The sequence below is a fragment of the Fukomys damarensis genome, unplaced genomic scaffold, assembly GCF_012274545.1.
Source record: "Fukomys damarensis isolate Sample0158 unplaced genomic scaffold, DMR_v1.0_HiC HiC_scaffold_15, whole genome shotgun sequence".
Taxonomy (NCBI): Eukaryota; Metazoa; Chordata; class Mammalia; order Rodentia; family Bathyergidae; genus Fukomys; species Fukomys damarensis.
The window spans coordinates 15,155,212-15,170,842 of record NW_022900927.1 but is presented as its reverse complement, the minus strand read 5'-3'; the positions used below and the strand labels follow the sequence as shown (position 1 = coordinate 15,170,842).

The 15,631-nt window shown below is 34.0% G+C and overlaps 1 protein-coding gene across 1 annotated transcript in view; it reads right to left on the bottom strand.

Moving 5' to 3' along the window:
• Positions 1-15,631, bottom strand: part of Cpne8 (copine 8) — a 214,695-nt gene that overhangs the window by 39,016 nt on the left and 160,048 nt on the right. Inside the window, exons 14-15 of the mRNA XM_010629775.2 lie at positions 14,703-14,764; positions 122-168 (exon numbers count right to left, since the gene is read on the bottom strand). Of these exons, the coding sequence (XP_010628077.1) occupies positions 122-168; positions 14,703-14,764 (109 nt within the window). The remainder of the gene's footprint in view (positions 1-121; positions 169-14,702; positions 14,765-15,631) is intronic.

The window sequence follows — 15,631 nt, the reverse complement described above, 5'->3', positions numbered from 1 at the left end:
TTTTTAATGAGAAAGTTCAGAAATATGTAAAGGTAGGACTAACATTTTTAACCTTCATGTAAATAATTTTTTCTTATTTAATTGGGGACAATATTTACCAGGGAATAGTCATGATACTTACCATTTGATGCCGTAAAATCAATAGCCACTGTGAAGTTGATCTGTGTCCTAGAATGTAAGCAAAGAAGGATTATTATAACTATGAAGGGAGTCTGTTTTCTATCTGTGTTCTATTTTTAGTGACACCGATTTTCGTAAATGTTAATTAAGGCAAATTTGTTTATTGGATAGCATTAAATAGGCAGGTTTATAAGCTAAGAACAGGATTTTAAATAATGTTCATAGCCATACTACTGCAAATGAAAAATAAAGTCTTAGAAATGACAGTAGTTCACCCCTTGGGCTGCAATAACTCAGTAGCTTATAATGAAAAAGTCAAACTCCTTGCAATTTTTTGCAAGTTGCCAATGCCAGCATTTAATGCTAATTTGATTATTAATTTGTCTTCCTTTAAAATCCTTCTATAGCCATGAAATTATTATACTTTTTTTCAGCTTTAATTGAGTTTATTGGTACATTTTAGGGATACAGTACAGTTACATTCATTGTTGGGATCTTGTACCTCTACGTGACAGGTCTTGATTCTCCTTTTTTCCCCTTACCCCTGCCCTCCCTTCACTCCCTCCTCCCCTCCCCATCTACAAACACTTTATTTTCATCTTTTCATACTTTATTGTAGCACAGCTAAGTAATATTTTCATAATTGTTGAAAACTTAAGGGAAGTTAAGATTCTCCTGTTTTCTTCAGAAATGAGTATTTCAGGTACCAGTGTACCTGTGTTCCTTTTTGTGTAAATGTGCATATTTATAGATTATTGATAAATACAGACTGATGGAATTGGCTATATACTTAAAATTTTCATAATACTCAGATAATCATTTTTTTTAATAGTTGCTTTTTGTTTTGTTTTTGCTTTGTTGGAAGCTGGATAAGAAAGTCATTCTTGGATGTATTTATGACTATGTAATTCCATCTCTTTCTTGCCCAAGCACATCTTATAAATCACAAATGAATCTGATATATTACTGTAATCATATCTAATTAAAAATAATTCTTATTGAAAAGGAGATTATTGGGAAACAATTACTTGGAATATTTAGAAAAACAATTTAGAAAAATTACACTAAACAATTGATTTAGAACTTCAAAGTTTGGAACTATTGAAGAAATGATGAGGGGATTTAGCATAAATAAGCTTCTCTTAATAAAAAATATAGTAGTATTTCCTTCTTTAAAAATTCAGCCTGAAAAGACCTGAATACAATGCAAGGATTAAATCAAATTCATACATTTTACCCTTAAGGAATGAACAACCTTTTACGCTTATTTTCAACAAAAACCAATGCAGATTCCTTTTATAGCTGTGTGATAACTTTTTCCTGTTAAGAAATCAGGTTTATAGGCTAAGAATATAGGCTAATTTGGAGCATAACACTAACCTGCCTGGATGAAAATAAGTACTAGTTTTTGATAAAAAAGAATACATCTAGGCATTTGGGAGAAGACTGAAAAGAACATTCAGCATCGGCACACTGCCTTCTCACTCTGCTGCCTGGAAACAAGGGACTGTAATTCAGGGTAACACAGTGTCTTGGACCAGTACAGCTTCTGAATCTGAGAGAATTGGGCTTGAGTCCCAGCAACTCCACTGACATCCTCAGCCAAATTTCACAATTCTTGTCACTTCATAAAATGAGAACTGAGAGAAAACAATATGAGCTATCATATATAAAATATGCTGCATAAGTATAATATATACATATATATATACATATGTTTGCATATAAATGTGTAGTTTCCAGGTGATATAAATCTCACAATAATTTGATAGTGCTTTTATTCAATTACTATAGGCAAGGAAATCTATGCTCACAAACCTTCATAACTTTGCCCACCGATAATAAATGCTGCCATTGGCATTTGAATTCACATCAAGCTTAAAGATCATGTTTATAATGTCTGTAGTACTTTGCTTCTCATTAAATATTTGCAACCTCCTTGGCCATAACAGAAACACAATGAAAGATAGTGATTATTATGTTGCATATTCAAAAAAAGTGGTAGAGATGTTCTTATCAGGACATTATCTTAGACTCAGGTAAACCTATCAAGTATGTTATCAATTACACTAAACTCATTTACAATTATCAATTACAGAAACTCATCTGTATATATGCTGCCTTATTTCACTCAAATGGCACTTCATTAAAAAATGAAAAATAACTCAAACCTTTAAGAACACACATTTTACCATATTGTAACTACCAATTTAGAAGTTCAGTCTTTGGTTAAACTTTCCTTAGACTGCAGGGACACACACTTTGTATTGACTCACTGTTTCTTATAACAGCATCTACACATCTTGGAAGATCATTATGTCCTCTAGGTAAATCCACACATTTGTTTTACGGTTGTTTCTATTACTCCAAGGTAGCCCAGGATGAACCCCATCACCACCAACTTCTCCAAACCATTACTTGAGAACAAAACAAAACAAAAACAACAACAACAACAACAACAAAAAACACTTTAAAGGTTATACATTCAAGGGCCCTCTTGAAGTCAACACTGTACATAGCAAAGCTACAAGGAAAGTTATAGCTATTAACTATAAAACTATCTTGTATATAGATCTTAAAAAGAGTAGATATTTAGAATTTAACTCTAAGTACATAGACGAAATTATATATGCAAATTAATCATCTGTAAAAAGAAAAGAGAATAGAGAGAAAGATAAGGAAGAAAGAGACAAAACGAGGGAAGGAGGAGGGAGGGAAAGTAAGAGGTGGTTTGTTGGCTGGCTCAAGGAATACAATCGATAGCCCAGGATGTTCCATGACCAAGTAAAGAAAATTAATAAATTGATCAGAAAATGATAAATAAGACCATTGGAAATCATGGCATAACAGTACTGAAATATTTAATGAGCATTTGGTGACTAATTGATTACAGGACTTAATTATCTTATTCTACATGTCAGTAAGGGTCTCCTTTATTGTTTTGAATCAGCAGTACTATTCATATAAGAAGAAAAACATTGCATCTTATTACACAGAGCATTTCATGGCTGCAAGGGTGCCTTGGCCCAAAATCATACCACTGAGGTTTTTCCTTCAAAAAAACTAAAGACCAAAAATTACACATTGAGCATCTTCCTGCAGTCAAGCACTGTACTAAATGAGGAAAAGAAATGAGGGCAAATGAAACACCATCTTGAACCCCTAGAGCTTACCTTTCCTACCTTTTCTTATGGAAAACAATGATAAAAACAGCCCACCATTTTATCATCAAATTCATTATCAATACTATAATTAACAAGTGTATATTTACTATGAATAACAGCTTATTCATGTCTGATTCATAAAAGTTTTCATTCATATTAAAATATGTATTATGCCAAGTATCACTTTCTAGATATGTAGAAAATGTTAACTAATAAATGTTTTAATGAAAGATGTTAATAATTTGACAACTTTCGGTTGTAAGACGCATGTCTTTGAGACTTTGATAAATGATTTGTGTCATAAAAGTAGGCCAGACAACATCCTCAATAATCGTGTTACTCCTTTCAGTCTCTAATATTGCTTGGAGCCTAAGGTTATAGAAAAAAATCAATTATATGTCAAAGTAGAAAGAAGTGAATGCTCACTGCTGCAAGAACACTCATAAAACAATCACATGTACATTCTCGAAATATTTTGCTTAGGAAGTGTTACTTTAGCTGTCATTTTATGTTTTAGAAACAGACAAGACAAAGTAGGGTATGGAGAAACCTAGACAGCAGTACTGTATTTTAGCATCGAAAAGAGCTTTGCTGCCAAGTAACATAGATTTCTTGCTAATCCCTCATGAGACTTTCCCATGCATATGTCTTAGTACTACTAAAATGCACACTTGGAAAGTGTCCCTGTTTCACTCTGCCATCTTTCCAAAAGCTGTGAATGACACAAAAATTAGATTTCAAGATGGGGAAAATTTACTATTATAGCAAGATCCACAGAAAACTAGAATATAGGTGCGTGTAAAAGAAACTCACTCACACACACACACACACACACACACACACACACACACACACACACACAGGCATTCCATCTCAGATATATTCCCTACAGCTGTTATTATGAATTATCATGAACTAACAGCTGTGATGGGGTGTGCAGGGCTGTACTAATTTATTCCCAACTTTAAATCCTGTCAGGTTGCATAAACCAAACATCATGAATCCCAAAGATGCATTTTTCATATAACTTTTAAAATTAATTTTGACAAGCACAGATTCAGACCCAGTGCCTGTTGGAATCTAGAGCCCATATGCAGGTGAGAGACCCACTCAATCCTGACAGTCCTCTTATTCTGGCTATGTGGATACCACAACTATGTTTGTGCCTTGTGTACTCTCACCAATGTGTACTCTAGTCCACAGTTCCAATTTGGAACCTGCCTTGAATATCTAGTTCACTTGCCTTCGGCATCAAACTTACTCTGTCAGATTTCCTTTCCTTCATGCCACCTACTAGGGTCCCCCAACAACCCAACCCAAGACTGACCATAAGTGATCTTGATCTATCTTTGTTAAAAGAGCTATCTAGGTAAGTACTCAAAATCCTACCGCATGAAGTACAGCTGATCTCGGCCTTATTTTCCTTTCTATCCTTCCAAGCATTCTGGGTTTTGGAGGGACCGATAAAATGTTGAAAGTGAAAATGAAAAAGAAGCTGGAGACAAGTAATATGATTCCCTAACTTCTTTGCTAATCATCTTTAAACAATGAAGTTTTCATAAATTAACAAAATGTTCTGCTTCCTCCAGCCTTTAAAGATTGAGACTCTATTTTTTAACACAATAAGAATGATCCAAAGTACAACTTCACAAGGAAGCTAGCTCATTTTCCTATGGTTCAAGAACTCCTTTTAAATTTAACAGTAGTTTAAAAATATCTCACAAGTCACATAATCAAAATAAGAAAAAACACCTCAAATCAAAAACGTAAGCACTACCTAAAAGAATACCATTTTAAATGATGTAAATGCTAGACAAGCAATGGTTCTTGGACAGTGAGATTTGAATTATGTGCACAGGAGTTCGAATGTCAGGATCACAATTACCTAGGGAGCTGTGACTCTGCAAAATGACCAACTCCCTGCACCACCAATTTTCTCACATGGTAATAGGTAACAGCTACCTTGAAGCCATCTACTAAATACTAGGAATAAAACTTGGAATGTGACAAATTCTCTACATGCTAGTGAACAAATTCCTTGAACAACCTATGACATCTTGTTCATAATCATTTTCTCTGTTAGGTAAGAAGAGACAACTCTTGACTGTCATAATTTCTCATTAATCTTTCCCAGAGTTGTTAGTCATGTATCAAGAGGAAAGTAGTAGGGCCAGGGATTTATCTAAGTGGTTCTACTGCCTGCCTTGCAAGCACAAGGTCCGGAGTTCGATCCCCAGTACCAAAACAACAAAAACAAAAACAACAACAAAAACCACAAAAGCAAAACAAACAAGATGGAAGCAGTGAAGCTGTTACCAGTGGAGCCAGGACAGGATGTACTATCTCTGCAGAATTTAATACATAATCTACTAATATGCATTCTACCACTTAATATTAGCAATTCGAAGCCAGGTCAGTTCTCTTTCATCCTACTTCTACCTGCCTTTAGTAACAGTTATTGCTTTATTATGTTTCTTCTTGCCCCAATCTTTTAATTGTCCACAAAGAGAAACTATTTCAGAGTGCAAAATGTGTTGTCTGCAATAGAATAATTTCACAGAAAGAATTCCTAAATTTTAAAGGAAAATTCTGTTTAAAGAGAAATTAGCTCACCACTAGTAGGAAAAGATTTAAATTTGTTTTTCTAAAGTTAGTAATAGTTCTGCCAAAAAAAAAGTTATTATTTCACTCAGTTCCTTTAGTCTGCACTTTGGTTAAATGAACACATTTTTATCATACTACAGAACCAAGAAACTGCCTGATACAAAATAAACTATAAATATTTTGTCTAAATCAACCCTATATAGAAGGAAAGTCTACACAGTTTTCTTTGACTTGGAAATGGTTAGCCCTGAGAATTACCCACAGAATAAGCTAGCAATGAAATCACAACCTGAAAGTATACATTATATTCTAGCCTTTCCTGCTTCCGAACATATATTTTAAATGTACAAAAATTAAAATTGATCATTAACTGAAACAATGTTTATGAAAGCCTTCTTAATATTTCTAGAAGTTTCTTTTCTATGCCTTAGTCTAGATGAGTTTAGCTGAGATATGATAATGTTCTCTGTGAATATTTATGGAAAGCACAGGGCTTTCCTTTGATTAGATTTGTCCCTGTTGGGCGCTGCAGGGTTTAGCTTTCCACTGATTTGATGAGTGCAAAGCACTTGGATACCATAACAAGAAGCCCTATAAGAAAAAAAGTCCTAGACTTGTACATTCAGCTTTCAAGTAAGAAATCAGATTAGGAAAAAAATCTCATTATCTTGCATGTTTTAAAATGTGCTCCCCGAGGCAACATATCCAATGCAATCCCATAAATTTTTCAAAACTAAGGCAAACATTATACACCATTATAATTGCTTTAAATGTTTTTTTTTTAAATCCTCATGAGCTTGTTAGTAAAGGCATTTTAAAAATATTTAACCTGTCTTTAAAATATGCAGGATCAAGGAGTTCACTTTAGTCTTTAAAATTAGCTCATGATATGCAGATTGTTATTTTTGTGGAAAAAGAGGGGTTGTTCTGTGAAGACTTTTTTCTCCTTTTAAAATATTTATAAACCTATTATCTATATCTCTAGATAAGTTTTAAGATCAGGATCAAGACTTTGGGTGGGGTACACAGGACTATCTGGAATGAAACAGGAGTCCTGAAGTTAGTCTCAAACAGAACTGGTATAGGGAACTGACTTAGTTACTGAGGGGAGTTGCTGCTGTTGTTTTATTAGTAAGTGTGTTTAGTACATAATGTTCACACCCTTTGTGAGAAATTGGCACATATACATACCAGGTCTTTTTTCACCGCCTTTCTCTTCCCTCTTTCCACTCATCTCTTGATCCCCTTCCTTTTAGAGAAGAACCTAGCTCCCTACTCCTCTTTTATTTTGCTCTTTTCATGTTTCTTGTTTCTCTCCATTTTTATAATAACTAGTGCAATTACCACCAACAATATCATGATAGGCAAATAAAATGGACCAAAAATTCAAACACATTGAAATTTTCCTAAATAATAACACTATGTATTGACAGTTAACTCTATACTGTTTTACCGTCACAGTTATTCTAGGAGCGAGGCATTGCTATTTTTATACCTGTTTCTCAGAAATGGAAGCATGTTATGCTAGAACGAGGCAGGGCTGGGGTCTAAACTGTGGAATGGAGTTCAGATTCTATGCTGCTGTCTCTGTTGCCTCAATGACCAGCAGTAACTTTTTTGCAGCCATATTGACTTTTTCCTACTGAGTTCTCATTGACATATTTTGTGGGCCTAATATACTCTCTCCTGCTCTTTTCTGTTGGGATATGAAGAAAAGCACCTCATCCTTCTAATCTGGGTCATGCTTTTCCCTTACGTATCTACCAAGGAGAATTTTAAAAGTCCAGCTGAGATAGCTTCTGGTAGAATCAACACAACACCATTTTTTTCTTATCCCAGAAAGCCTGGTCTATATGTTTCATTTGCTGATTTTGTTATGAGGCACAGAGACAGGAAGGGCGTAGATGATAGGCCTGAGAGAAACAGACATAAAAATTTGCCACCCAGTCCACTGAACTGTCACATTCAGGATTTAAAGTTCTATTGGTTCATATTTTAATTTCACTATAAGATTTGGAAGGGCTGAAAAGTCATACTTAAAGTCATAGTCTTATTAATTCATATTTATTCAATTTATTCAATTGCTCCTTTGTGTTCAGTCCTGTAAAAGTATTTAAAAATTGTCCAAGAGACAAGTCAAAAATGGACAATGAAAATGACACCTAAGGAAACCGGCAGTCACTAAGGCTAGTGGGAGGGTCTTATACAGCTCACCTGGACTTGTGGGTGAGAGTGTACTTTTTTTCAAAGGAAGAAAACAACAGTCTACAGGCCTCTAAGTTTCTGATAAAAGCATACACCAGGGTTTCATGTTGACATGAAATTCCCGTAGCTTGACATGGACTCAGAATGCAAGCAAATTTGTGATGTTTTCACCCTTCAGCCACCAGTCACAGAGATGCGGAAAACTTCATAAGTATTTGTTCTTACTTATGGTGACAGAGTGGAGTTTAATGGAAATTGAGAGGCAAAGAAGACAGAAGGACCAAGAAACCAAATTGAAATCCATGATTTTTTTTCTGAGATACAATGCCAGCTGTGAGGAATATGGAAATATGTATTCTACAGATACTTAGATGAAAAGAAACCCATTTCACAAATAATAATAATTAAATAATGACAATGCTATCTAATGATGTATCTAAGATTTCAGAAAGATTTATGATTTGAAATGATTCTGGCAATGTCTTAAAGATAACTAAAATATTAAACGCTATTGACTAGGGGTTACTAAATAAACTCTTAAAGAGACAATTATATCAGGCTTTCAATATCTAAAATTATTTTAATAGATACAAAATAATCCCAGAGATAAGTATACATGACTAAAAATAATAACCCCCAAAGGCAATAATCCTGGAGAAATGAATAGTTTTTATTTTTCTATGCTACAGCCCCTTTTGCATTTTTTTTTCTCTGTTGAAAATAAAACCTTTCACTCCCTCAATAAAGTCATTCACTAACATGCTCCAAGAAAAACATGGTGCATCTTAACCAAAAAGAAATGTAAAGGTCTAAAAATTACATTTTTCTTTCACAGATTATTTGTATAAGAATCAGATCTTGGCTAATTTTGACTGCATCTGCCTTGCTGGCTTCCCTAACTCCAAAAGCCTCCTGGAGCTAACCACAGTGTCTCAGGGATGAGACAGTGCCTGAAAAGGAACAAGCTGCATAGTGGTCGCACAATAGTCAGGGTTATATTTTTATGTAAATATCTACATCGAAAAACACTGCAGAAATGCACACCTAGAAGACAGGATACTAAGCAATAGGCCTAAAAAGAAGTTCCTTTGAAGGGGAAGCTATTAAAGGACCATGAAAATTATTTTGTTTACTATTTGAATTTGTTCATTTTTGTCTCTGTATAATTTCTACTTGGGGTTCCGAGAAAACAAATCAAGATTTTTCTTTATCATTTTCTATTCAATTATTTTTATGAGAAGAAAGAGAAATAAAATTTTAAATTTTGAAGAATTTCTACAAGTTTAACCTCAGTTTTTGATTATTAGGAAAGTTATAAGTTGCCTGTTCTTCCCTTTTCTCACCCAGGCTTCCAATGCATCCATCTAAAAAAGATGGTTTAAACCATCATGATGATGGGTGCCTATAATCCCAGCACTCTGGGAAGCTGAGGAACGAAAATTAAAGTTCAAGCCTGGTGTGGGCAGTTTAGCTATCATGAGTTCAATTCCCAGTACAGGAAAAAAAAAAAAAAAGGAAAATGAAAAGAAAGATGGTTTATAAAGTTAATACCGAGGACAAAATGTGTAGGGAAAATCTCAAAACATTATTTTGGAAGGAGCAGAACTAACTAGAATACCAATTTGCTTATTCATATTTTATACAATGATTTTCTTGAAAACTTTTAAGACCTCTAGCCTTCTTGTCAATTGATACTCAGCGTAAGTGTAACCTGATAATCTCTCAGGCGAGAAAAAGTATGGGAGATGACCCTCATCAATGCCACCCTGAGGTAGCAACAAAACAACTCATAAATATCAATAGTAAATATCCTGGCTTCTTAAATTAAAAGTGAAGAGAGATGGCCACTGGGAAAAGCCAAACTGAGGTCAGCATGTTTTTTTCCCAATTGTTTTGGAGCATACTTGTTTTGAAGTATGTTGGTACATTTCTTCCAAACAGCTGAACTTGATAAATTTCCACAAATCCTCAAACGCACTAATGAATTTGACGTCTGTTACGCAACCTTGTGGTGGTGTTTGGTTGCTAACAGCCAAAAGTGTTTATTTTACTGTTCTTCAGTGTCATGAGAGGGCAAAAGGTGAGGCCAGATGGGCTGTTCCTAGACTAGTCTTTAGGGATGTGTGCTGAGGAGCGCTATCGAGAGCAGCGTCACACCTGGGGATATTCAGCAGCCCAAGGAACAGAATACCAAGCTGTCGTCCTGTGTTCTGGCTCCCCTAGAAGATACTCTACTCTGAATGGTGGATGGGAAGTCAGAACACAGGAAAAAGGATGGTGAATGCTGCGTGTTCAAAGACACAGGTGGCTGAAACATGGGCTTTTACAAAGAACATGAAACCGGCTAAGAAATGAAAATGGACACTACTTACAAGATTTACCTATTAAATTAAGAAAATAAAAGACCAAAGATGCTACTTATTAAGGGAAAAGGTATGGTAAGCAAACATTCCCACATAGATGGCAGGAGTACACAGTAAATTACCACAACCTTTCAGTGATACAATTGAGAATCATTTAACAAGTTGTAAAATACGTACACCATTTAATCCAACAACATTATTTCTAGGCAGTGAGTGAAGATAAGTCTTATGAAATACACAAAATACTACACACCTGGGCTTTACATGGAAGCCTTGTTCATAATTTTACAAATGGATGTGACTAAAGGGTACATCAATAGGATATTTTGAAACTAAATTATCCATAGTCATATATGGAAATCTGTTGAAATGTGTGTGTGTGTGTGTGGCAACATATGTACACGATATACTAAAGGAACAAAACATACCACTCCATATATGCACATATTCCTGCATAAAAAACAGTGGGAGATGTTAGGAAATAAACAAGGAAGACTATACTGTGATATTAATACAGTATGTGACTATGGGAAATTGTAACTTTGAAATGTTTTCTATGTTACCTAATTCTTCACCATGTTTTATCATTATAATGTGAGACAAAAAATAGCTATTATAAAATTTGGGATTTTTAATGCCAATTTCTGCAATACCTGAAAATGAATATTAATAAAATAAAAGCATTGTGTGATTTAAAAAAAACATTATGAAAATCCTAAATATATATCACTAAAGTGTCAGTTTTCAAAAATTTTTTTTAAGTTTTTGAGAGATTTCAAATTTGTCACTAAGCCAGAAGGTTCTAGGAAAATCTAATGTCATTCACCAGAAAATAGTCACTTTTGAAACTATATATAATTAATTGACAATTACTACAATTAGTTCTAATTTGAAATGAATAAAACTCGTTATAGTCACTTCTTAGATCACTATTTTTCTGAAATTTTAATATAATTAAATAATTTTTAATCTGGTTTTCAATCATTACAGTACATTTGTCTACTTGAAAGGTGAGGTTTCTTAATAACAAGGATATCAAAACCAAGAGAATTATAATGTCTAAAACAAGTTTTAAAATATGTAAGAAATTTATCAAGAAAATACCATTCACTGAAATAACCGAATGAGATGTTTGTAGCCACTTTATTTTACGCTGATTTTAATTTTGGTGTTTCTGAATTCTAATGCTCTAAACTTTCACGTTAAGAGATTAAAAAAATGAATATGGAACAATATTATTTCTTATATTTATAAAGCATCAACTAATCCCCAAACTCACTTAAATAAAGTCTAAAACTTCACAAGTAGCTAATGTTAAAATTCTTAAGTATTCTGCATGCCAAGACATTGCTTTTGCTCAGACTATGTAAATCCAACCAGATTGTGACTGGGGGCAATAGATGTTATATACTAGTTATACAAATATCAAAAAGTAAACATAAATAAATGAACTCCACTGTTATTGTTTTTGAGAGAATATTATCAATATGGATAAGATGAAGGGAAAGGGGAGAGGAGTCAGGAGGAGAAGAGAGCTTCTTTGTGGCTTGTAGCACAGGGTCTGGCAGGTGACAAAAGGTCAGCAAATGTGAGCAATCATGAAAGTTGTGCTGTACAGTAAGCCGGTAGGTTAAGCTTTCTGAAAGAATAGAAACAATTATTTCAGGGTGGAAGAGTAAGATATCACTAAGTCCATGAAAGAGCTGTAAGATCTGGTGGAATTACATCATTAACTACCAAACTCTTAGAACATGAGATTCATGTGAATCCAGAAACTGAAGTCTAGATATATGAAGTTATTAACCTTTTATATAAAACTAGGATTTGCCATGATAGAGTAGATCACTGCATCATATCATTAATAGAAATCAGAATTTAAATTTGTTCTCAGTTGCTTATAGCAAGTCCTTCAGAGCAAACGTACATAAATACATATAAAGGCACAAAATAAAATTATTATTGCTGTTGATTTGGAGTCTACTGTGAAAGGGATGGTCTATTAATAACTATTTTTTACTAATACTGCGAACAGTGATGAATGATAGGTAAATACATAATTATGACATTTAAAATGTATTACATGTATTTAGTAAATATATTTTAATAAATGTAAACTTTTCAGATACAAGAGTCCCCACTCATTCAGTTTTCCCCTTTGCATTTTGAGTTACCTGCAGAAAGGATTAAATGGAAAATTTCAGAAATAACTAACAAATTTTATATACTGTAACTATCACTGAGCAGTGTTGTATTTGTTCTATTAATAACAAATAATAATTCGCAGACTCTCCATGTGCCTACGGTGTAAGTGAATCTGATCCTAGGAATGTACAGACAGGAGAGGAATATGACATACAGGGTACAGGACTGTCCGTGGTTTCAAGCATCCCTCGAACGTCCTGAACTCTGTATCTCCTGTGGGCCAGGTGGACCACTATAATGAGAGTCTATGGAAATTAATTTAAGTCCAGTTAGATTATTTATGCAGTAAAATTCAAACTTCATTTTCCCAGGTTCTATCTGCAAATCAAAACTGCATTCCTACAAAACTCTCTGGAAATGAGGCCTGAAGCAAAGTGTGCTCTGTAAGTGGGGCTCCATTCATACACTGCCTACAAGAGTCTTCCTGCAAAGGCAGTGCCATCAAGCAGAAGTGTGGGAGCCAAGAAAATGAATCTTGGTGGCCACATGCAACAGTGGAACAGGACAGTGCAACCTGTCAACACTACCTTTGTCCTGAGTACTGTAGAAACCCCACTGTTACTCTCATTAGCACTGAGGCTTTTCAAAAGGAGACCATGAACAACCAATAAATGAAGTCAGTTTATTATTTAAAAAAACAAAACAAAACAAAAATAGTTAAATGTTTACTGATAGACACACAGCAAAGTATTACTAGATACGCACCAAAGGCAAAACAGTTCTTATACTCACGCACAGCACAATACACTTCCAACATTCACAGAAAAAAAAAAGGTGAGAGGAATTTATAGCATGCAAAATATAGCCAGCTATATTAAGAATTGTTTAAGTTTATAAAGAATATGGTAAGATGTCTTTTGTCTCATCCTATTTTATTTAATTATCTATTGTCATTATGGAGTCGTATCTATACAGGAGTAAAATTCAGTATGACAAATTCAACTTTGTATTTTTCCATCTTCTGATGTCAGATATACACACAGATATTAGAATACAAAGAAGAGTCGGGAAACATTTTTTTCTACGTAGTGCTTTTTCCTTCAACTCTATTGAAACAACAAACATCCTCAGATAGCAGACTGAAAGATACCAGTGCATACCACAGACTTCCAATTTATGTAGGTAATCGTTTTGGCATATTATGTTTGCTTAATAAAGAATAAAAAGGAGTAAGCTCTCTACTTTTGCGGAGGAGAGGGACTATCTGTGCTATTGGTATCTTCATGTCCTTATACATTCCTTTGGCCTAATGACATTCTATCAGAGGATAAGTACTGGCAAAAAAAAAAATCATAAACAGGGAAAGGTTTTCATAAGTCGTCTCTGACTATTACTCTTCATGATTTTGCTAGACAGTCAAATTTTCCTCCTACCATTTCTGTGTATTATAAATACAAAAGAGATGAAAATAAACATTTGTATTGTAAGGTAAAACCAAATAAACCAGAATATGCTATGAGACAATTAGTACTGCCTCAACTTTTGGCCAAGGTCTAATAGTCTATAAGACATTGCCAATGCAGAACTTTTCTGGACACAGGACAATTCCAAAAATGACTACCACAAACACTTTTTTTTTTTCCTGAAATGTATTTTTACCTGCAAGCCAACAAAGCTAGTAAATGATATTCACCATCAACCATTTCTGCATTATGATTTTGTTCTGATATAAATTTACTCAAGCCCTCAAACTTTACTACGATTTTCAAAGAAATAAAAAGTACCTCTAAGAAGTCTCAAGTGTTTGACAAATGAAAACATTCTATAAAAATGCATTATTAGTTTACCTACAACTATTAATAGTAGAATTATTTTTTCTCTTGCCAACGAATGGTTGTAATTTGCAGCAAAAGGAAAGCCTCTGGTGTATAAGGGGTTTTTGTTTTTGTTGTTGTTGTTTTGCTTAAAACTGAAACAAAGTATAGTAGATATACCTTTAAAATACACAAAGGTGACTGTCAGCTCCTTGGGTTCTTTGTGCTGGATTTGCTATATACATCCAAAGAAATGCTTAAACAATCAAAAGTTTCCCAGTGTGACTTACCCTCCCTTAATGTAGTCAAGGAAGGAAACTTCTGTCTCCACCAAGAAAGAGAGCAAAGTTACCTGAAAAAAGAGGTAAAGAGGGAGAAACAGAATTACCTGTTAGTACAATTTTAACCCAAGTGGACTTTTTTCTTATTAGAGAGAAAGTATTTCCTAGCATTTTGAAAATCCCTGGAGATATTATTCTTTATTAAAATCTGCTAGGACTGATTGTTCCTACACTTAAAATTACCAGAAGGAAAGGTACCAAAATGATGATGATGATGAAGATAATCATAATAAATGAACTCTTTTTTGTGACCAGTTTATTTCCTTTGAAGAACAGAATAAAAAGTAACTACAAGAACAGTGTTATTTCACATTTTAGATAAAAGAAAACATGAAAGGGAGGTGGAAAATGGTTAAAAGTTAAAATAAACAAACTGTAATCAGTGTGCTAAGCCATACAAGAAAAAATGAGTGCTTCTTGTCACTGTTGTATAATAAGGCCATCTAATATGCCAAGTGTCTTGCTTTATAAAAATCTTTAAAAGGAAACTTGATGAAAAGGAAACTTGATATTTATTTCTCAAAATAGGATGATATTGGTTTTTCACAATTTTTAGATATTTTCCTCTCTGCCCTTCCTATACTGACTTAGCATGGCATTCCATAAATCTTAATGCACTTAACATTTTCACCTCCCATGAAATGAGTCCTACTGGTTAAGTGTGGCCTATGAAGAATATCACATCTTACTACTACTTAAGCAATTTCATGTCTCCCTAAGTCTCTGAACTCTGATTCCATGAAATGAGGAGTTCGTAAGAAAACTATGTGTCCTTATAAACCCTGGGAAAGCAGGAAAGAAGCCAACTCACCTAAGTTTAATATTGCTATTAGAATCATTCATACTAAAATCCTAAATGAAACAAAACTAATTGTTTA